Source organism: Canis lupus, chromosome 7 (genome assembly GCF_011100685.1).
Source record: "Canis lupus familiaris isolate Mischka breed German Shepherd chromosome 7, alternate assembly UU_Cfam_GSD_1.0, whole genome shotgun sequence".
In the NCBI taxonomy this organism is placed as follows: Eukaryota; Metazoa; Chordata; class Mammalia; order Carnivora; family Canidae; genus Canis; species Canis lupus.
This window is the reverse complement of record NC_049228.1, coordinates 29,386,740-29,410,110: the sequence shown is the minus strand read 5'-3', so window position 1 is coordinate 29,410,110 and position 23,371 is coordinate 29,386,740. Positions and strand designations below refer to the sequence as shown.

Below are 23,371 nucleotides of genomic sequence, written 5' to 3'. Positions count from 1 at the left end.
TCCGCCCTCCGCCCCCCGCCCCCGCCCCCGCCCCCGCCGCCTCCCCTCCCTCCCCGCGCTGCTGCCTCTGCCCCTCCGGCGCGCGTCTGGCACTCGGAGAGCCGCAGCGGCCGCGGCGGGTGCAGCCTGCGGAGAGCGGGGCGCGGGCCGCCGACCAGCAGCCGGGGAGGACGCGAGGGCGCGCGCCGCACTCACCCACCCTCAGCCCCCGCGGCAGCCGCTGACCCGCCACCATGGCCCGCGGAAAAGCCAAGGAGGAGGGCAGCTGGAAGAAATTCATCTGGAACTCGGAGAAGAAGGAGTTTTTGGGCAGGACCGGTGGCAGTTGGTGTAAGTACGGGGGCCGCGGCTCTCCACCCCCCCCGCCCCCCGGCGCCTCGTCTGTCCCGGGAGACGCATCCCTGCGCAGGCTCTGCGGACCGCCCAGGGCGGAGCGGGGTCGGGAGCGGGCGCTGCTCGGGTCGCCCCGGCCTGGGCTTGTCCCCCGCTTCGGAACGCGGAGCCCCCGGGATGGGCGCGAGAGCACGCCGGGCAGGGGGTCCTGTAGATTGCCAAGGTGCCCCCCCCCCCCCCCGCCCGTGTTGGTAATTTGCAGTCCGTCCGAGCATGGCTGGAGCCCTTCCCTCCCGGGAACGGTCAGGCTCTGGGAGACTAGATCTGTTCCTCCCTGTAGTCATGGCCCCAGTCCTAAAAAATGAGATTTGAGGCAGCGAGAGGACCTCACAAAATAATAGGATCGGTTGCACGCGAGACTAGACCTTCCTAGTCTAAGTATGTACCTCAAAAGGCGCAGGTGGGAGGAGGGAGCAGAGCCCATCCACACTGCAGTATTATTTCTTAGCTATGCCCAGAGTTTCCCCAGTGACCCCCCTTGGAGTCATTACAACCGAGAAGTGGCCCAGGAGGCCCCGGAACGTGGTAAAGTCTGGGTGTTTTTCAATGTCTACACACACAGTTGCAGACTCAGTAGCTTGGGTTGATTACAGTGAAGGGTTAGGCTAAGAAATAAACGGCATAAAGGTAGATGCAGCTCACCTTTACAGGATTTGGGGCAGCCTGTTGCTTGGCTGGCTGGATTTTTTTTTTTCCCCCTCATTGAAAATTAGATACCTTGTTTTCCCCCTCCCTTCACTGGAAGGGTGAGATTTTTTTTAAAGGTCATTTTGAAGGGCATAGTTGTAGGCAAATCTGTAAGAGTCGTGACTGCGGAAAGGAGAGAAGGGAACTCCCCCCTCCTGCATCACTGCCCCCTCCTTCTCCAATATCATCATCATCATCACCATCACCATCATCATCATCATCGTCAATACCACTAGCACCACCGTTGCCGCCATTGAGGGAGTCCTGGCTAGGGGCTGATGCAGTCAGTGCTCCTGATTGGGAGGATCTGTGGCCATCACAGGAGAATGAGTCAGGGAAATAGTGCTTGGCTGACATTTTGAATTGGAAGAAGCTAAAATATATGATTTTTGCAAAGAAAAAAAAATGCAGCCTGTAGTGGGTCTCTCTTGATTGAAAACTAAAGGGTTAATAATGCATCACACTTCAAGGTTAGTCAAGGTGAAACCGCCTTCCAAGGTATTACAGGCAAGGATAGGTATTCCTGAGCCATGTTAAATGTAAGTCTTTAAAGTGATGGCTTTTAGCTTGTGTTTTATATTTTATTTTATTCTGGGGAGACCGTGTTCTTCAGTGGGATTATTGCCATAGTTTCTCATGCATTAAGATAGCTCTCTGTCTCAACGTGGAAAGGAAAACCTGGAAGAACTCGGGGTGTGTGTAGGGTGGACAGCCCCTGGCCAGGGCGATTTAGCAACTCCTGGTAACTTGAGTGAGGCCTGGGGGGAGGGGGTGCGCTGCAGTATGGGCCCCCTTCTCCAGATACACTGGAGGCTCCAGCCCTGGTGGTCTGATCCCAGCCTTGCCATGGGCCAGGGGCTGCCTGGAAACCAGACATATTGTGAAATTTGCCCTCTAGTGTTTCCCCCCTCATAAAATAGATTTCTTTCCTCATTCCAATTCCGGAATAATATTTGCTTTAGAAGGTTAGGCAGTATAGGAAGACTTGTTTCTTAAGCTGGCGTTGAATGGGGGCAGCACTACCTCCTCCATATGTGAGAGAAAGCGGGTGCGTGTGAATTAATATTGGTGTCTCGATACCACATCCAGCAAGGTGCCAGGACCCTGATTTATGAATGCAGACATCAGGATTGGTGTGCTTGTCTCATCTTTGCTCCTCTTTTCCAAGGTACAGGTGCTGGTCTAAAAATTCAGTTTTTGCTTTGAGCTAATTTGTCTCCTCTTCTCTGGCAATATAAGGAATCGACAGACCCTCTCTTAGCAGAGGAAGTGATCGCAATTGCTATCTCCTATGGAGGAAATGCTACCTTTCCAGCACTGGGCCCAACATGGATGCCCTTGGGATGAGGGCAGGTTGCCCTTGGCTCAGTTTTGCTTATAGGTAGATTTTCACCAAGATGGACGCAGGAGCCTTGCCTGTCACCTGCTGGAGAAATGGCAGCATGCAAATCACCTGTGTTTCCACCTTTATATTAAGTTAAAACAGGCATTGGTAGGTTTTTATTATGTTTACTGCTGGGCTAGGATGCCAGTCTTTCCTTTTGCCTGTGACCCTTTGAAGGGTACTCTTCCCCCCCCCCCCTTACTGGAAAACCTCTATATTATTTGTATTTTTTTTTAAAGGAAGAAAAATTGCCTAAGAGTTAAAAATAAAAAAATGCCTCTGAAATTTACCCTCTGTGCACCCTGCATGTAGTGTTTGTCTAGCTCTTCTTTTTGAGCAGCCCCCAGTAACTGTTGGTGAGTCTGCCGCATAGATCCTGCCAGATGTTCATGCTCTTCTTAACCAGTTGACCTCACAGCTGTAACTGGGGAGATTTTGCTAAGTAACATCTTGAAGCAAAAGAGAAAAATCCCTTACTTCTGTTAGGGTATGGTGTCAGGCAGAAGGGAAAGGCTGTATCTTCTTCAGCGTAATCAGTGTGCTTGCAAAAGGACTGATTTTTCCATTGCTCTATTTGTATTTTCAATTATCACCTCAATTACATACCTTCTTAAGTTGTTAGAATTAGGTATCTGGAGTCCAAGGAATGAATATAAAAATGCTCCAATTGTTGGAAGAGCCAAGTGTGGTTAAGCTGAGAACACCAAGACAAGGTGGGGGGGGGGACCGCAAAAAAAGAGGTTACAACAGTTCCTTCCTGACTGTGTGATACCAACTCTTGCACCCCTTAGGAGCATTCGCTGGAAAAATTTTCCAGATCTCTTGACGTCACAGCCTTACCATTTGCCCACTGCTACTTGGATACAGAATGCAGCAGTTAACCCTTGTCCTGCTGGGAGGCAGTGATTGAGCTGGGCAGCTGTGCTTCAAGATTCTGCAGCCTTTCATGTTTCCTTATCTTTGGCGTGTGTCCTGGCCTTTTTCCTTCTTTTTTGGATAGGGGAGAAAAAGGATTATGATTAAGCATTTTGGTCCTACGTGCCTCTGACTGGTTTTACTAGCACTACAGCATGATTTCCCTGATTTCCCTGAACCGGGTATTTGCTGATTGGAAAGCTGGGCTTTTAAATTGCCTGCCAGAGGCAACCGGGCTACTTCCTGCCACTGTGCGCCCGCTCTGTCCCTCCATCCCTTCACTGTGCACCAATCTGCTTCCTTTCAATGATCTTTTTGTTCTGTACTCCCCCCCCACCCCCAGAACCCCAGCATTTTCTGCAGGAGATTTGGAGCTTCTTAAAGAAGTAACCTAAGGCTCCTTCGGGCAATCCTCTGTTTCAGACTTGCTAACCTTCCGGTTCACTTGCTCCTGTTCTTGCGTTCACAGGGAGTTGTTGGCTGGCACGGGGCCGCCAGCCGATGCCTAGTACAGCCTGTTACTATGCAGCTAATCAGGGAGATAATCCTCGTAAACCAGTAACTGATAGCCTCATTCCTGTCCGTGGGCTTCGTGGTGTTTAGCTTTTGGGGTTTTTGCTTTTGCAGCCAGCTCAACCTGCATCCTGCTACCCTTCTGGTGGTGGGAAAAAGAAAATGCAGCTCCTCAAGCCAATCAGTATTCCAGGTCCAGTCAGAAGATGAAGTAAAAATACACTTGTCATTTTTACTATAGGATTTCCGTTTGTTTGCTCCTTTGTTTGGCGCCCCTGATGGAAAACACAGCGTGCTTGGTCCATAATACATGTCAGAGGTAGGGTGACAGCAAGGAGCAGAAGAGCTTCCTGGGGTTTCTCGGCATTTATTGCTCTGGCCCAGTGTAAAAACTTGCAGGCATTCGTGCGGGCATTCGAACATTTGGAGGAGCACTGGGGCTTGGATTGTAGTATTGAAATATCAGGGGATAAACAAGGCAAGAAACCTTACGTCTGTCTCAAAGGGAGTATACTGTCATATTGGAAATGCGTTGCGTAAGCACACAAACATGGCCTTAGATTTTGTTGGTGATCTTCACGAAATTTTAGGCAATAAAATTATTTCCTGTAAATAATCTTAGTTCTAGCCAAATGTTCCTCTTATCCTTACGTACCTTCGACACACACACACACCATACTGGAGGGCCGTGGTCTCTGTTCTCACTCTGTTGTATAGGAGTGTGGTTCATGCTCTGGAGAGCATGTTGGAGAAGGAAGCTCTGAAGACAGGTCGGAGGGGAAGCAAGTGAGGAAGTCCCTTTGTCTCCGAGATTAGCCTTTCCTTCTGAGCATGTGACTCTCTCACAGCCTTCTGTTTCTGTCTGTGCTCCTTGTAGTTAAGATCCTTCTGTTCTACGTGATATTTTACGGCTGCTTGGCTGGGATCTTCATTGGGACCATTCAAGTGATGCTGCTCACCATCAGCGAATTCAAGCCCACATACCAGGACCGTGTGGCCCCACCAGGTAACTTGAATATGAATAAGTTCAGTTCTAACAGGGGTAAAATGGGTGTCACTTTTTCACCAAAATAAAAAATTTTCCTGAAAATTGTTTGTAATGCAGTATCAAACCAAGTGTTGTTTAATAGGAAAAAATGCAAACTGCTTACTGTTAGAGCCAAATCTCCTGCCCACATTGCAGACAGAGCTCCGAGGGTTGCAGATGTCTTAACATTACAGTTCTGCAGTGACGGTGAAGAGCCCTGGCCTCCCATACCCCCCAACCCCCAAGCCTACCAGCTGTGTGACTCCCCATGAGGCCATGGCTGCCTCAACCTCACTGCCTAGTGGGTTGATTAGTGGGGTCCTTACAAGTCTTTTCCAGCTCAGGCACATCTTTCACTTTCTCAAAGTGACTGTGACTCAGAAAAATCCTGTGAAAAACCACTTCAGCTCTCTTTTTTGAGAGATTAAGTTATTTTTAGGGCTGATGAGAAGCTCTGACATGGCCGATTACTCAAGGGAAAGGAGTGCCTTCTCCCACCTGCTGTTGACTTCGCCTGACTTAGTTTGACCTTGAACAACAGCATACTCTCTTCACTTCTCAATGTTTGTACCTGCTTATTTAGTAGGAGTCTTCTTTATCAGTTTTCTAGACCCATTTTGCAGTTTAAGTATCTCCTTTAGTTCTGAAAACTTGGATTAATGGGGAAGGGTCAGTATGGAAGGAAAAAAATGCCAGAAAAGTGCCCTGTTGTGATCCAGGGGCTATCACTGTTGAGTGACCTGTGCCTCGTGCACAGCTGTGCATGTCCATCCCAGTCACTAAACCCTAGGGAAAGCCCAGTGCCCTAAACACCCGATGCTGACGGAAGGACAAGACAGCGGGGCAACCACAGACCTGATCGTGCTCACTGACTCTTCTAAAAGTCATTGTCAAGAGGACCTAGAGACAGGAAAGTTTGCATAAGTTCCGGGTTCTTACATTATAAATGACCTTGAGGCTGCCGCTGGGGGTGGCGATGACGTGTCCCCTCTCCACTTTCCCTGGCGACAGTTTAGTAACAGCTGTATTTAGGTGACAATCTTGAGACAGTCTTCATGGCACTGAGCAGCTTTGATCATGGCACCGAGCAGCCTCAATCAAGTGTGGCTGCTTGTCTCAAACTTCTTGTGTCCTCCTCCTCACTCGGTGTGAAAGACTCGGAAGAAAATCTCCAGAACATGGAGGTGGCAAACATTGTTCACCAGCCTCAAGTCAAGACAGTCCTCCACTGTAAGAAAACCCTAGATATTGGCAGATAAGTTTAGATCTAGAGGATTTTTGGAAGTGGGAAAATAAACATGTAAGTATATAAAACAACTTTAACCTGCTTAATAATCCACAGTTTTCAGCACGTGTTTCCCAAAAGAGGTGGGTCTCTGAAAAGGTTGAAGCAGAAATTGTGGTGTGCAGAGAGCGACCTAGGATCTTAGGTACGCTGGCTTCTGTGACAGTGAAACACAAGGTGTCCTCTTTGTATCTTAATGTTAGTTGTCGTAGTTCATTTGTGTAGGTCTTTATTTTTCTCTTATTTATTTATTTTTTTTAGCCACTGAAAAGCTGTTCTTTAACCATGATGCTGCTTTAAAATAATTCTCAAAGCCGAAGGTGACCAAAGTGTCAAGCATTTGATTTCCTAGATTTAAAACAATGCTTCTTGTCTGTATAAACAGTGAGAAGTCAGCCTTTAATAAACGTAAAAATTGTCTTCGCGTTCTTTGCAGAAAGGGCAATTTCATTTTCAAAGAGAAAAGGCTAAAAAAAAAAAACAAGAAGACTGCAGAGCCACACCTTTTAAGCGGGGGCTTACCCGTGACCTTGCCCAGAAGATCTGGTGGAGGTGCTCAGCCTTCCCACCCCCTCTCCCGGCCTCCCTCCCCTTCGCTCCAGCCCCTTCCTAAAAGACACATTCTCAGTACCTATATTTAGTGTCCTCAGCAGTTGGACTGACCTGATAAACCGTCGCTTCTCCAGAGGAATGCTGGTGGCTCATTGTGGAAATATGCGTTCCTGTTCTTTGGCCTGAGTCACAGGAAAAGTGCCTCCTCAGCTCTCCCTCGTCCCCGTCCTGCTGCCTGGGTTCTTTGTCTTTGTGATATCTTTTTTCCCTCAGCCCCTTATCCACCACCTTGCAGAGCCCCCTCTGCTCTTGTCCTCCCAAGGGACAATGTGACTTTGATTGGATAACGATGGTGGCCTTGGAGCAGGGAGGGCAGGTGAGCAGAGCACTGGCTGCTAAGAAGTGCAGCCTGGAACTGTCCCTGGGTGCTCGGAGGGACCCTCGCTGCGCCCTCCTGGGTATCTGTCAGAGCAGAGCTCAAGAATTTGTGTTTGGGGTAGGCTGTTCCTTCGGCCTGCAGACTGAACATAGCGTGGAAGAATGTCTCAGTGATTCTTCGGCTTCAACTTTGTATCTCCAAGTTTCCATTTTTGTGAAAGTGAAGGAGGGAAATTTGCAAATTTAAGTCAAATGAAGCTACTGAGTGTGAAAGGCGAGGTACATCATTTCAAGATTGAAAGACTTATTAAAGCTGTTGTTAGCTGAATTTGAGGCATGACAGACCCGGCCTGGCTGGTATTTGCCTTTTGCACACTAGGCACACCTTGTAACTAGATATCTTTTTCTTTTTCTTTTCCTTTTTTCTTTTCTTTTCTTTTCTTTTCTTTTCTTTTCTTTTTTTCTTTTCTTTTCCTTTTCTTCTTTCTTGATTTTATATATTTATTAGAGAGAGAGCATAAGCGTAGAGGGGAGCAGAGGGAGAAGGGAGAAGCAGACTCCCTGGGGCTTGATCCCAGGACCCTGGCACCATGATCTGACCTGAAGGCAGACGTTTAACTGACTGAGACACTCAGGTGCCCCAAATCTCTCCTAATAACACGGGCAGAGGTACCCAAATTAAACAGTGGCAATTATACAGTACAGTTGGGTCTGTTTGCCTGTAATATTGGAGAAGCTGATAGGCTGAACATGAAAGTCTCAGAGAAAGGACTAGGTTACAGAATGGAAGTGAAATTTAAGAAAAAACAAAACAAAAAAAGGATAAGTGCAGTTCCTGGGCCTGAGTGATGGTGGCTGTCAGGGCCTGTGGTCCTTCTTAATGGAGTCGAATTACTCTGGGACAGTAGAACAGAGCCTCTCCCCGCTCCCCCCTCCGGCCCAGAGGGCACAGGGCCAGCACTTCAGCTATCATATAAGGTTGAAACATCAATTGTTATGTTTCTGGGTCAAGAGTGGTTGATGATAGGCCATTGGAGATTGCTTAACATAAATATGAAAGCAGCCCCGAGTTCACAAGCCGTTATATGTGTGTCTACTGTGAAGTTGACCTGAGAATGAAAAGCAGGAACTGTGCAGTTGGACACAGTCTTCACCATTCCATACATTACTTAACCTCACTCTGCCACCATCCTCTCATCTGTAAAACGGGAATATTCCCCTGTGAGGATTTAATGAGATAATAGACGTGTGTAAAGTGAATAGTACCTGATAGTGGCAAACCTAACAGCATTAAACAAAGGGTAGCTATTAGCAGCCACTTTGGTTCTTCCGACTGGTATTAGCCGTTTCTTTTCCTGTACTGAGTTCAGTATCTCTAGACTGTGAGCTGTGGATGATGGAACAGGGATGCTTTGTACACTTAACATTTTTCACGGAGTGAATAGCATCTTGGCTTTATCACAGAAAGTGGGAGAAATTGGATTAGGAAACACGATTTAAGATTTTTTTTTTAAGATTTATTTGAGAGAGGAGAGAGAGAGAGTGTGTGTGTGTGTGTGCACGCACGCCCACGTGCACACGTGAGTGGGGGAAGGAGTGGGGAGGGAGAAGCAGACTCCCTGCTAAGCTGGGAGCGTGACGTGGGGCTCGATCCCAGGACTCCAGATCACAACCTGAGCAAACACAGACATTTAACTGACTGAGCTACCCAGGCACCCCAAGATTTTTTGAACTAAATATAAGTGACGCTGTGTCTGTCCCATAGTCCCTTCCTTTAAAATACCCACACTGGCTGGCTTAGCCCTGCCACCCCTTTCTCCCTGGGAGATCTTCTTCAGGAAGTCCCCAGCGGTAGCTGGCAGCATCTGTCCTCATCCTGTCCACCGTTGGATATGGAGAAGGACACTGCCTCACTGGGAGAGGACTGGGGGCACATGTGCCCACGCTCCCCAGCCCCAGTCCCCAGCGGGAGCCCGCACCCCTTGTTGCCTGCCCAGTGCTGTTGTGGGGGAGTGCCCTCTCCCAGGCTGCACCCCCCTGGCCCCCACTCCCTGAGCCACAGTGGAATGACACGAAGGTCACTGTCAGTCAGTGCAGCCAGTGGAGCTTCTCATCCCCCTTCATCCCCCTTCATCCTGGTGAGGAGGCATGAACGTGTGCTCTAGTTCTTCCTCTTTAGGTTTTGGATTGCTTTTAGTTTTGTTTTGCAGTAAAGATGGCACAGTGCTAGAAGAATTCCTATTAAAAGGTTCATGCTCTTGGGGTGCCTGGGTGCCTCAGTCAGTTGAGCGTCTGACTGTGGGTCTCAGCTCAGATCATGATGTCAGGGTCATTTCGTTGAATCCCCAGTTGGGCTCCATGCTCAGCGGGGAGTCTACTTGAAATTGTCTCTCTCCCTCTCTCTCTGCCCTGCCCTTCCCCTGCTCACTCACTTTCTATAAAATAAATAAATAAATCTTAAAAAAAAAAAAGGGATTCATATTCTTGGTGCCATGGTAACCAGATTCAAGGAGGGAGGTTAGGGTGGGCGTAGACCAGCACCAGTAGCAGTTTCAATTTCATCTTGACTGTAAAAGGGAAATATCTTGTCTTGCATTAGGGCACAATGCCTTATAGTTAAAATCTCAGTGTAATTAAGCAAAATTCTTGAGAAATCATTACATCAGTCTTAGTTGCTTATTTTCCCAAACTACCACACAGTCTCACTTAAATTTCAAAGGGAGACTTGGAAACATTTGGCCTCCTTCTATTTTGGAGGAATTGTTACTTCAGAGTGACATAGGATGGTTTCTTTTTTTCTTTGCTGTTTCCATTAGATTCCATTAATTTGTACTGTGTGAGCTGACATGGTAAATACTCAGCACTCCCCAGGCCAGGCTGCCTCTCACATTCTCCCTCCTTCTCTCTTCCCATCCTCAGATGATCCTGCCAACTTATTCCTAGATTTTGTGGCTCTCCATGAGCTAGCATTGGTGGCTGTTGGGATTTCCAGAAGCTACTGACTTGTAGTTTGGTGAAGGGTTTAGGGTGGCAAGCTCCATGGGTTCTTGTTTTTCAGAGTGCCCCAGACTCACTGTTTGGCTCTAACAGCTCACCAACCCATGTTGCTGTTTCTTCATTTGTAAAGACCAAGATCAAACTAATAAGTTAGCTCTTGGGTACACAAGAAGCCTAATGATTAACTTAAAAATGTTCTTGGAGTCACAGAAAGATGAGTCTTACTCTGGGTGCTCATTTTAGGTAAGTGAGCAGAGCAGAGACCTGTGACAAATAGGACCCAGTAACAAATTCCATGAAGGGATAATGGGGAGAAAATGCTGAATCTGAAATTTGACGTCGAGCTTTTTTGCTGTGCATGCTCTGTTGTGGAAGATCTAGTGGAAAGAGTATCAGGCTCATGGCCTCCATTTGCTGTGGTGACATAGGATGGGGCTGGGCTGCCAGATGCCTGTAGCTGCAATTTTCTAGCAATCTCATGGCCAGAGGGCCCATCTGAGAGGGAAGTTGGGCAGATGGAGAATAGGGATGTATGTCTATTATCTAGTGGCTTCCAATCAGAAAAGTATATATTTTCCCACATATGTGTATGAATAGATATTATCAAATATATATGATATGGTGTCTTATTTCATTCAGGTTATATCGGTCACTTAGCAAACATTATGGTTTATGTCTAGACAAGTCAGATCTGTTATATATGTTTGTTCCTCAATTTGACCTTGAACAGAAAAGCTTAATTAATGTAAAAGAGTAGGGTTTGACTATGTGTTTATGTTTTTGTTGTTGTTTATATTTTTTCCCCATTATAAAAGTGGTATCTTTTATCAGGAACAAGCACAATTATGAGCCATACAAAGTATCAAAGATAGGACCCTATGAAATTACTTGTGCTTCCAACATAGATCCTCTGAACCGAATAATGCTGTCTCTGTTCACCTGAAAATGAATATAGAACTCTAGATCAAAGTCTGATGATGAAGCATAATTCCAAAAATGGAGCAAGGCCTTCAACCAAAATGTGGCATTTAGCACAGACAGGAGAAAAGATTTCCCTACTATACCAAGGATTGTTGAACATCCATATAGGCTGTAGAGAAAATCCAGCAATGCATCTTTCAAAGATCCTTCAAAGGGAGCACATTCTATGGTATCTGGAGGGTGGTGTTGTGATTTCACTGATCCCAGGTCACAGTCAAAAGCTGAGCCTCCAGCAGAAGGTGAGGCCAACTGCTATTTTCCAGAAAGCACAGAGGCACCTTTTTTCCTGTGCCCTCCCTATATTTTGTTAGATAAATAGATACTAATCTTGGAGAGGTAAAATAATTAAAAACAAAAACCCCGTTAAATATCTTAGTGGCACTTGAAGGGGGGGAAAACCCGTTAAATATCTTAGTGGCACTTGAAGGGGGGGGAAATGTGTATCTGTGTAACATAGATGTGTATGAGTATATAAAATCATGCCCCCAATTTTTTTAAATTGGAAATTACCTTTCAACATGGATGGTACAGGAGAAGGAGATCCATGGTATGTCTGTACTGTGTGCATGGCTCCATTTGTGTTTCTTTGCCTTGTGCCCTCAGTAGTCATCGTGGGTCCCCTCCTGGAGGTCTCTATGGAAAATGATACCTATTTAGAGTATTTGGTCTGGTGACGTAGAGGGTGTATTAAATGACCGTTGGGGCAGCTGTGCTTTGGGATTCACTGGAGTAACTGTTACAAGGTTACAGTGGCCACCTTCTGGTTTAAATACTTCAAACACACAAGTAGATTGAGGAGTTACACCCTTGTTTCCAATTATAAACCTACTAAGTGAAAATCAGCCTTTCTTTTTTTTCCTTCCCTTCCTCTTGCTAGCTCCCCCTCCAGCTATGAACACATACTAAAGCCAAAAACTCAGTGTTTTCCTCATTTGTTTCTCAGGAGATGGGAGACCAAGGAAAGGCAAATGCAAGTATAAAAAACAACTGCAAGGAGGTGTTTTTTGTTTCTGTTTAACTCCAAATCCTATGTAAAGATGACGTATTCATTAAAAACCTAAATACTAAAATTTCGTATATCCAAGTTACTCTTTCAATCCATTTAGGTGACTTCATGAAATAATGAGTGAAATGTAATTTAAGCAAATGGCCCTCTCAAGGCAAAGCTGTACAGGACTCAGCATGGTGAATGTCAGTTCAAGTTCAGAACACTGGCCAGGCAAAAGGTTCTGTTTCCTGGAATATAATTTGAGACCACAAGCCAGTGATTGGGCCTTCTGCTATCTTTGGCCTCTGGGAGTTACCGCTGGAAACAAAGCTCATCCTTGTCTGAAGTTATGACTAATGGCTCCAAGGAGTGGGCAATGTAGAGAGGGACCAGCCGAAAGTATCCAGCCTAGTGTGAACACAGCTAATGAGGATGCCAGGCAGCAAGGTGGGGTGTGTATAGCCCTGGAGAGTGTCCTAGTTGCGGAACCTGTGCGGACGCAGAATAATAATGTTGCCAAATCTGATCCCATTCCTTTCTGTCTTTTCCCATTAGTCTGCTAATGTAAAGTAAATGATTTAGACACCAGGTCAAGGGTCTTTCATTTTCCTTTTGTGTGTATCTAATTGCTTTAGAGAAATTACTTTTGAAGAGAGGAATTTGCCTAATGGTTTGGAGAAGATCTCATCAGAGAACTCTCCTAATTGAGATGATCCAGAACAAAACAGGCAAGGGGTTTGATCTCTGAGAGTTTCCAGGAAGATAACTTCTCAGACCAGAAGGCTCTGGATGAAGAAAATCAGGGGCAGGGCTGGTGGGGGGTGGAGTGTGACCTCAGACCCGGGAAAGGAGAGCAGACATGTGCATGAAGGAGTCTGCCCAGTCTTGACGGTGGGTGGCTCCTGGGTCTGTATGTATATATGCACCTCCTCCACAGGTGAGGTCTTAGAGAGGAGCTGATTCCGAAACATGACCGAAACCCAAACCATGGATGCTGCTTCTCTGGAAGCAATCTTTAGATCAGAAGTTGGGTATCTTGAAGGTTGGTCACTAAGGCTTCTGGTAGTTACACCTTTAAGATCCTTCAGAGACTCCAGAGGGAAACTTCAGACAGTAAACCATGGCTGACCTATCTGGGCTCCCTTTCCCAAGGCTCTGTGTCACTTCAAATGGAAAGGACAGGGCAGTGACTTTGGCTCAAAGTCTAATCCAGCTCGGCACGTCATAGGATTCTAAGACCTTGTGCTTAACTGTCTATTTTACCTCTTGGTTTCTCAGTCCTACAGTTTCTGATGCTTCTCTGGGAAGAACACCTCACAATTTTCAGGCATCTTCAAGCTCCTTTCTCCCATATGGTAGCACACAGATTCCATGGCCCTTAGATTGTGAGCCATACTTACTGAAGGATTTGGGCTCCTGCGTGGAAATTAGTGTGATTCCATTACTTGGTTTTCATTATTTCTTCTTTGCCCTGTCTAGAGAGATGTGAAACCAATTGTGTACAACTTTCCTGGGCCAGTGGTACCATTGTGTGTGTGATAGGAATGTCTACTATTTCTATAAGTTAGATTCTTAACCACAGGGGTTCTTGCTAATGGGAGTCCCTGGAGGTTGTCTCTGGGTGGCCGTGAACCTAGTTTTGGCCATAGTTCTCAGGCTTCTGAAAGATGCACTCACTAGCAGTGCCCTTCTTCTAGTAAGAGCTCAGCGCACCGTGTCAGGGTTGCTGATGAGGTCTTCCCCACGTCACCTGGTCTCCTTTAATAGTGGAGAACTTGGACTCGGTAGCTCAAGGGAGTGAAGAACACTCTTCATCATGCCACCTCCTCTCCCTGCTGTCCTTTTTCCTCTGGACGAGTCTGAGAAGTATGTTACCCAGTTCAAGGAGATAGGGACCTTGGTCCTTGCCTTGCCCCTGGGGAAGAGATTTCAGAAGGGGCCTGGAAAAGGTGTGACCAGGACCGCTGATGCCTGCCACTCACCTTGAGATTGAGGTCCTACCATGTTTACTCTTAACGTGACCTTCTAGGGTCACCTTCTTCTTTTAAACTCACTGGGTGAGACTCTCCAAATCTCACTTGGGCTTACTGACACTTTGTTAGTATTTGGTTTTTTGCCATGTCACTTGCTCTGAGGAGGGACTGTGGCTGGTGTGCTTGTCACTTACCCTGCTGATGTCCCCTAGGGCAGCTTCTTCCCCAACAGGGGAAGGTGAGGCGAGAGCACTCCTCACTCTCTGACAGTGGATCTCCTCCTCCTCGGCACCCTTCTCTCCACCCCCCCACCCCCCCATCTGTCTCCTGCCTTCTCTGCCCATAGCCTGGAAACGCCCTTTGCCCTGCACAGGGAGATGTTACAAGTTTGTTTGTTTCTTCTCCTGCTCCCGTTGCATGAAGTACCTGAGAGGTGTCAACAAACCTGCATGACAGATTTTGAAGGCATTTGCTTCTGACTTCTCTGGTTGCCGTGTGCAGGCTCTCCCGGTGGGCCCCGGGGTGTGAATGCCCATCAGGCTCCGTTCTCTGCTGGCTCCAGGGTTATCCAAAGAAACCCCCCGCCCCCCCCCCCCTCCCCCATCCTGCTAACTTCTCTTAAAGCTCTGGCCCTGGGCCTGCCTCTGCGCTTCCGCAGGTCCAGGTGGGTTACCTTGACTTAAACGTCTAGTTTGTAAGTCAAACCAGGAATGTTCCTCCCTCTGGCCTTCTCTCATTTCAGTGGGCAGTCCCATTCTCCGTACTTTCTCAAGCATGAAATCCCAAATGGAAACTTCTACTCACCTTTGTTTTATTTTCTTTTGGCAGATAGCTGTCATTTTTATTTTATCGTCTCTGTGCTGTAAATGATCACAATGCCAATTTTTTGACTTATGTAGAAAAAGATTGTTGAGGGTATACTTAAATGGCTTTAGTTGTACAAACAGTTTTCTAGGGTTTGTGAACAAATTAAAAAACATTTTTAATTAGAGTAACCCTTATTTATTTTTAACTGATGATTTTTATAAGAGCAAATCCCATTACTTCCCCTTTCTTTGATTCCTCTCCATCATCATTGACAACTTTTTTCCCTTGGATTCCTTAAGTCCCACATGATCCTTACTGAGGTCATTCTTCATATCACTTGTAAAGTCATTTGTCTAGGGAAGCCCCTCTGTCTGCTTCTAGACTGTCACATTCCTTGTCTTCCTCCCTATTTTTTCCCTTCTTCTAGGGAACTGCAGGCATGGAAGAACTTGCCCATGAAGCTGCCTAAACTGGGCCTCCCTCATTATTTAGCCACTTTTGAAACTCCAAGCCATCCTTGGTCACTAGAAAAAATAACTGCCATTGGGCAGCCCCTACTAAAGTCTGTCCTCCAGCCTCACAGCTGGTGCCACCAAATAGTCACTTGTTCTCTTGTCATCACTCTAATTATGTCCTGGTCGTCATTGTATCTGCATCACTGTTGCCACTCTCAGCTTCTGACTCCCCAGAGCAGTGGTTTTCAAACCAAGAGTGCTTAAAAGGGATCCCTTTGAGCCTATTAGTTTTGAGATTCCCAAGTCCCATCAATAGAAGTTCTGCTTTTGTAGGTCTAGGTTGGAGCCCATGTGGCTGCAGGTTTAACTCGCCCCTTGGTGGAGGTGAAGGGGAGGGGGTGTTCTGAGGGGCCGTGGAGATGAGCCACCTGTGCCCAATGCAAAGAAGGTGGGTCTGGAGTGGGGACTAGAATAGGATTGTTAGATTTAGCAAGTAAAACACGGGACACCAAATTAAATTTGATCATCAGGTAAACCATGAATCAATTTTTATGGGGTATGTCCTAAATATTACACAGGACTTACCCTATAAAAACCTGATTCATGGTTTATCTGAAATTTAAATTTAACAGGCAACTTGCATCTTACCTGGCAATCCAGGACTAGAAAGCAGTTGATCTAGTCTCCACCCATCACCCCTATATAGTACCGTGTGGTGGTCAAGTATCTGTCGAAATCTTGTGATGGCAGAGGCTTTTGAAAATTTAAAGAATCTAAAATGTTGGTTAAACAGTGAAAATCCAGGCTGGTCATACTTTGAATTTTATACTGGCTGGCACCTGACTTGCTTTTGGAATGGAAGGCAGGAATGGTTAACTACATAAATCCCAATTCATCCAGTTTGGGTTAAAGATCCAAAAAAGTATCTCTGTTGAATCATCTTGAGTGTTGTAGAGTTTAGAATGGTCATCATTTCATTACAAAAAGGAGTATAAAAGGCCTCTGTGCCCAGAGGCTTACACATAGCTAGAGAAAGGAAAGCCACCTACATGAAATGCTCACTAGCTATGCATGTGTGTTTGTTTTTTTAATATGAGCCTGTGGAAGTAGTGGAAAGATAACAGGCTTTGGAGTGAGGCATACATAGGTTGAAATTCTGGTTCCACTACTTCCTCTGTGACCTTGGGCCAAGCACTTAACCTTTCTGTGCAAGAACTGTTTTCATTCATAAAATGGAGATAATGCCTATGGTGAAGTGTTGCTGGGCAAATAAAATGATATATGATAGTAAGACAGCATCATTGACTTAGGTGCTTGATCTAAATGCCAGGGAAGTGATCTCACAAGAGAGACAGGAGTTTAACCCATTCTTTTTAGTAGGTGGGGTTAGTGAAGCGTGTTTGTACCGGGAGAGCCTGCTTTGAATGATCTTGGTTGACTACCCTCCCACTAATGATTTTCTGTGTTTTTCTTTCTATCTGGTTTAGGATTAACACAGATTCCTCAGATCCAAAAGACTGAAATTTCCTTTCGCCCTAACGATCCCAAGAGCTATGAGGAATATGTGCGCAACATAGTCAGGTTCCTGGAGAAGTACAAAGATTCAGCCCAGAAGGATGAAATGATTTTTGAAGATTGTGGCAGTAAGTAGACTCATTTTGAGTGTTCGTGGCTGGTTAATTCTTATTTCCCATTCCTATCTGTTATTTAATGATTGAAAAATGCTATTGTAATAATTAATTGAAGTCTGGCCATTTTGAGAGGACTGTTTTATTTTTTTAAAGCAAAAAGACTTCATGATTTAGGCTAGGATGTGGAAGAAACAAAGTAGCCTCAAGTATTATGAGTATCTGCATTTGAAAAGTGTCTTACTCTCAGTCATCCCTAGACACCTTTGCTTTTTCACCATTCACACTCAAAGACCATACCTATAGTTATGGTTCTCTTACATCCACTGATTTTTGAGAAGCACAGCTGTTTATATTTCCAGATTTCTGCCAACCCCCACGCCCGTGCCCCATTCTCCCCGTGGAAGAGGGTAGAAGGCCTTTTCTTGCATTAGGATGGCTCTTTGGCATTATTAGCTCTAACTATACTGATATGGATAAAGGGTGATCTCTGATCAAAATGGAAACCTTCTAGACACTGGTGGAAATGGATAGTAAATATGTCTCTGGCAGCTCAGCATTTGGATCAGGAATGGTGAAGGAAGGGTGGCTCTTGGATTCATTGAGCCACTGACGGGGGCACACATCTTCCTCCTTGCTACCTTGCTTCCTCCTTGCGGGGACTGAGCTGTCCAGCCATGTTTGTAGATCTACTTAAATAAGATCTCTGAGTTCCTACCAGTCCCTTGGACTCTGTTCAAGCAGTAACCAATATTAGCTCTTCATGTGGCAGTTTGCTTGATCATAATATAGGGTGAATTGCCATTTCAAGTCATTCTGAAAAGAGTAATTTGAAAGAAACATTATCACTAGATGTCTCTCATTAGGATGTCAGTGAGGTTTTCATCTTTGCAGTGATTAAAAAGGCCTGTATGGAAGATCATTAGGGTGAATCACTTCCCTGGAGATGGACTGAATGGAGGCCCTTTACCATTTGAAGGGAAAATAGTTATTTTGTGACCTTAGAAATATGTATAAATTATGGTATTTGCCTCAATCTCCTGCAGGGTGCTTTGTATTAATCTTTCTCTGGCTTTGTTAGGAGGTATGAATCAAAAATACTACAATACAATTTTTTTCAGTTGAACAAATGCTTATAAGAAGTCATAGCTTGAAAAGGCAAAAATTCAAACAATTTTTAAACCTTGAACAGTGTCTGAAAAGGAAGAAAGTAACTCTGTCTTTACTGTTGAGCATGCTAATTAGTGGCAGAGACAGTGGCCTAGCAATGGTCAGGCAATTGTTACCAAAAATTATTGTTCTGAAAATTATTGACGAATCTTTTAATTTGTGTTCTAATTGTAATGTCCTTGCTAATGAGCTCAGCTGTGACCTGTGTCAATGAGGCTGCTCATGACAGGCGATCAGGTTTCCTCTCAGCCTCCTAAATAGCTGAGTCATCCATTATTTAAGGGAAGAGAAATATTGCCACAGACTAAAACATCATGTGTCGATCATCAAGTATGATGAAGCCCCGGTGTGGGATCATAGACCAGCTTCTGCTTTGGGTAAAATACCTTTTTAATGTCAGTAAGGGGACCAAAGATGGTTTGCTGGAAATGTTTGCTTAATTCAGACTGTGCACTAAGTGCAGATCAGCACTGGCTTAGCATGGGGCACAAGGACGAGGGACGGGTCCCCCTCCTGTCCCGGTGGTGCTCAGGGAATCGCTGGTACAATGTGAAAATGGTGTCTGCATTCTCAGATATGCCCAGCGAAATCAAAGAACGAGGAGAATTTAACAATGAACGAGGAGAGCGGAAAGTCTGCAGGTTCAAGCTTGAGTGGTTGGGCAATTGCTCCGGAATCAACGATGAGACTTATGGCTACAGAGACGGCAAACCGTGTGTCCTAATAAAGCTCAACCGAGTTCTGGGCTTCAAACCTAAGGCAAGTCAAGGTTTTAAATCCTAGGATCAAAAAAGGCCATTCTCATTTGGGGGAAAGTAGCTAATCAGTGTGAGGAGAGCATGTGAAGAAGTTTTAAATTATACTCAGTGGCAACCTCGACATCGAAAACTTCTGTATCCACCTCGAGATCCTGGAAGTTAGGTCATTTATCTCTTTTTCTAAAGTTAGAGAAGTTCTGGGGGCAGAGCCACATTCTGGAGTAAATCCGGCGGCTCTGTTCTTACCACTTCTATAACATCATTCTATAACATAAACTCTGGAAATAAAAATAGAAAAAGACATTTTTTTCAGTTTAAAAACTGCATGTACAATGTCATTGTGGTTTTGGTACTCTTGGAGTACGAGTATTTTTCAAAAATTATCCAGTAATCTGAAAAAACAGGTATTTGTTTTGTACTGTATGACAGCTTCATTGCATAGCGAGAAGCTGAGCACCATTTAGGTTGAACTCTGATAACCGTGGGGTTGGCTTGAGGTAGCATTACAGCCAAGAGTGTGGGTAAACATCGCTCGAGGTCACTGAACGATGGCAGATTGCCGTCGCTCGCTGTCTACTGAGACGAGAGGAATTGTGCATTGGTGTTACCCCTGCTTTCATAAAACTGGCTATTCCATTTTCTCCTCCAGGTGGTGGGATATAGGGCTGTCGTTTTCCCTGAAGTAAGGCTTCTGCAGCACGGCTCCCTGGGTCGCCCTTGCAGACATAGCCGTTACGAGTGGAGTTTCCAATCCCGATAGGAATTGACTGCACAGTCAGCTGGGTTATATGAACAAACTTAACTCACTTTTGGAATCTGGCTCTTGTTCATCATTAATTTTCTGCTGACGCTATAAATTTGTTTCCAGAATGCTTGTTACCCAGGAGTCTATGTAAAACAGAAAATCGATGTAGGGATGAAAAGTTCTAACTTAACTGAAGGGGATACATCAGAACTCCTTTGCTGCCACCCGACGCAGAAGTGGATGGATGTGCAGGCTGGCTGGTGGCCTTGCTGGCCGACATCGTGACGGCCCCCCTACAGCCCCCACAACGTACCTCTCTCTCTGTAGGATTTTAATCTTTTTTCCTCAGAAGTTAGGATTTAAGGGAAGAGAGATGGTGAGAACCACCATGTCACACTTAGAGTTGATACTCATACTGTAGGGAGCTCTCCACCTAGATAAATCAGCTGTTTAGCCATGAAGGGGATTGGTGTGGGTGGTCCGAAGGAAGAGGAGTCCTAACCTCTGCTCTCTGAATCCCTCACTTTTGATGATACCTCTTCACAGATATTGATTGATATTCGTACCCCAGTCCCCGGTGGTCCGTACAGCCTGTTGGGATTCCCATCTCTTCCCACGGCTGTAGAGGTGCCTGCTGAGCGATGAGTTCATCTACTCTTTCTTTTCTTTTTCCTCTTTTGTCTTTCATCTCCACTTGGTTATCCGGTGTCACTGTCTAATTCATTACCTTACCCTCAATTCCGCCCCCTAGTTGTGTTCTGTGAATGATTTTTGTCAGAGGTTGTGCTACTCTAGCATCTCATCGATGTGTCTGTTTCTTCACCCTCTGAAGATAGATTCTGGCAACTTCTTTATCGATAGGCATTTTCTCTCTGTATCTTTATGGAGATAAATCTGTTGCTGGCAGAAAGTTCCAAGAGAGTCAGATCTAGATGATCATTTTCTTGTATTCTAAAACAGCATCAAAAATATTAGTTCTTTACCAGTACCGAGAAATTTGATCTGACTTCGATTAGACTCTGTGTGAGTTACAGCTCATGTCAAGCCTAACATGCTTTGCTGATCTGAGTAAGCAAGTGAGTAGCTGTCCTTCCGGGGGAAAGAGGATCAAATCCTCTTCTGGGGAGGATTTGAGCCAGGGCTGCAGGACGGAACGCTCTAGATATTTCACCACAACAGTAATTTTCAGAGTCTACTCTGGGTCCCTTCAGTGGACTCACCCTTTCATTTAGGGCACTTGTTACCTTTACCTGTTTTACATATTGGACTTCCTTAGCAGAATTGGAAATGCTCCTTACCTGGGAGAGCCTCTACTGGACATCCAGAGGGGGGATAAAGCCTACTTTAAAGAAGTCCTGCTTGAGGGAAAAGGATGGCATTATTTATTCATGGAGGAAAGCCCAGGTTTTGTAAAACAGCAATGTCGAACTAGCTTTTCCATCTAATTACTAGAATATTAGATGAGGACTATAAATACTGGGTCTGCTTTTATTTTTCAGTGTCCTAGAGGGAAGCTTATTATAAAGGGGTCACCACTATAAGTTCCCTGAAGTGTTGGGCTATATCACCATTTACATGTAGCCTCACAGAACTTGGCATTTATTTCTGTTTCACCAGAGTCATGGCGTGGATTGGTTAGGCGAGCCATTCATTCAGTTTTCCTCTAGTGTTTTGTTACTTCAGTTGATTTTCTGTGACCTATGTGCACTTATTTGTGCTATAAAACTAGCTTCATTTTTCAGCAATTTAGAAAATTATTTACAAACTTACTGACCACTGTGGGCTCTTATTTTTAGCCTCCCAAGAATGAGTCCCTGGAGGCTTACCCAGTGATGAAATACAGTCCTTACGTCCTGCCGGTTCAGTGCACTGGCAAGGTAAGGAGATGCTTCTTACTGAGGGGGTGGGGAAGACAGCCGGAGAAGGGGGGTGGGGGGGGAAGCAGGTACGGGTGTGGTTGTTTTCAGTTAGAGGTAAAAACTTTGATATGGGAAAAAAACGTGGCTTCCAGGCAGTAGTCTCCATTGAGCTGTAGCTTGTACAGGGTTTGAACATCTTAAGAGAAAGCTGTAACAAGGCTAAAACCATATGTCAGTTTCTCCACCAGAACAAGAAACTGAATTATTTGAATTTAATTAGCAGGAATATTGGTTTATAAGATGAGAGGTGAACTCTAGCCCACACAGTGTGCTAAAACATTGAAGGCCAGCTTTTTTTTTTTTTTTTTTTTTTTACAATTTCACGTTAAAAACTGCTTTTGGCTTTTCTTTAAAAAGTGAAAATAAAAAAATAAGAAATGGTGAAAGATAAGGTAATAGTACATTTTCCCTTTAGATCTAAAAATGATTCCTAATGGATTATTCACAGAGAGGGCAAAATAAAGAAAGGTAATCTCTAAACAGTACTATTTTATGCAGGCACCAGGAAATGGATGCAAGAAAATGAGAGGCAAATAGACCTTTGGGAAGACTGTCACAGTATCACCCCCTGGGCCACCACCAGTGGATTTCTGACTTTCAGTGACAGGTCCCTTTCTAGGTGTTGGCTTTGGAGGAATACTTGGTTGGCCTTTGCTGTGGTTCCTTTATTTGTATAATGAGAACAGTCTCTCTCTCTCTCTTTTTTTTTTTTTTTTTTAAATGTTTATTTATGAGAGACACACAGAGAGAGGCACAGATAGATATATGTGGAAGAAGAAGCAGGTTCCCTGTGGGGAGCCTGATGCGGGGCTCAATCCCAGGACCCTGGGATCATGACCTGGGCCAAAAGCAGATGCTCAACCACTGAGCCATCCAGCTGACCTGAGTAGCCTCCTTTTCTGACCACTGCTTGTGACTGCTGGGGATGACGACCGAGGGTGTACCCTTTGCTCTTGTGTCAGACACTACAGCGAGGTCCTCCAGCAGCTTCTGTGGGGACTCTGAGCAAGTCAGGGGTTGGCTGGCCTCCCTGCAGCAGCAGGTTCCAGACCGCTCTGTGGGCTTGAGGTCCTTGTTTGAGGCTATGAAGGGTGACTCAGGCTGTGAGCTGTTAAAAAATCTCCTTTTCCCTCTGATTTTTAGCGAGACGAAGACAAGGATAGAATTGGGAACGTGGAGTATTTTGGCCTGGGCGGCTACCCGGGCTTTCCTCTGCAATATTACCCCTACTACGGCAAGTTGCTCCAGCCCAAGTATCTGCAGCCCCTGCTCGCCGTGCAGTTCACCAACCTCACCATGGACACTGAAATTCGCATCGAGTGTAAGGCTTACGGGGAGAACATTGGTTACAGTGAGAAAGACCGTTTTCAGGGACGCTTTGATGTAAAAATTGAAGTTAAGAGCTGATCACAAGCACAAATCTTTCCCACTAGCCATTTAAAAAAAGTTAAAAAAAAGATACAAAAAACAAAAACCTACTAGTCTTGAATAAACTGTCATACGTATGGGACCTACACTTAATCTATATGCTTTACACTAGCTTTCTGCATTTAATAGGTTAGAATGTAAATTTAAAGTGTAGCAATAGCAACAAAATATTTATTCTACTGTAAATGACAAAAGAAAATAAAAATTGAGCCTTGGGACGTGCCCATTTTTACTGTAAATTATGATTCCATAACTGACCCGTAGTAAGCAGTGTTTCTGGCCCCTAAGTATTGCTGCCTTGTGTATTTGATTTAGTGTACAGTACTATAGGTGCACAACTCTGGTCATTTTTCAAGCCATGTTTTATTGTATCTGTTTTCTACTTTAT

General features: G+C 45.2%; 1 protein-coding gene across 1 annotated transcript; it reads left to right on the top strand.

Moving 5' to 3' along the window:
- Positions 1-109: 109 nt before the first annotated feature.
- ATP1B1 (ATPase Na+/K+ transporting subunit beta 1) lies at positions 110-23,297 on the top strand. Its single transcript, NM_001003283.2, is given in 6 exon segments — positions 110-330; positions 4,770-4,898; positions 16,823-16,978; positions 18,708-18,892; positions 21,433-21,513; positions 22,699-23,297. Coding segments are annotated over 6 exon segments (912 nt in total). The 5' UTR covers positions 110-233; the 3' UTR covers positions 22,963-23,297.
- Positions 23,298-23,371: the final 74 nt, after the last annotated feature.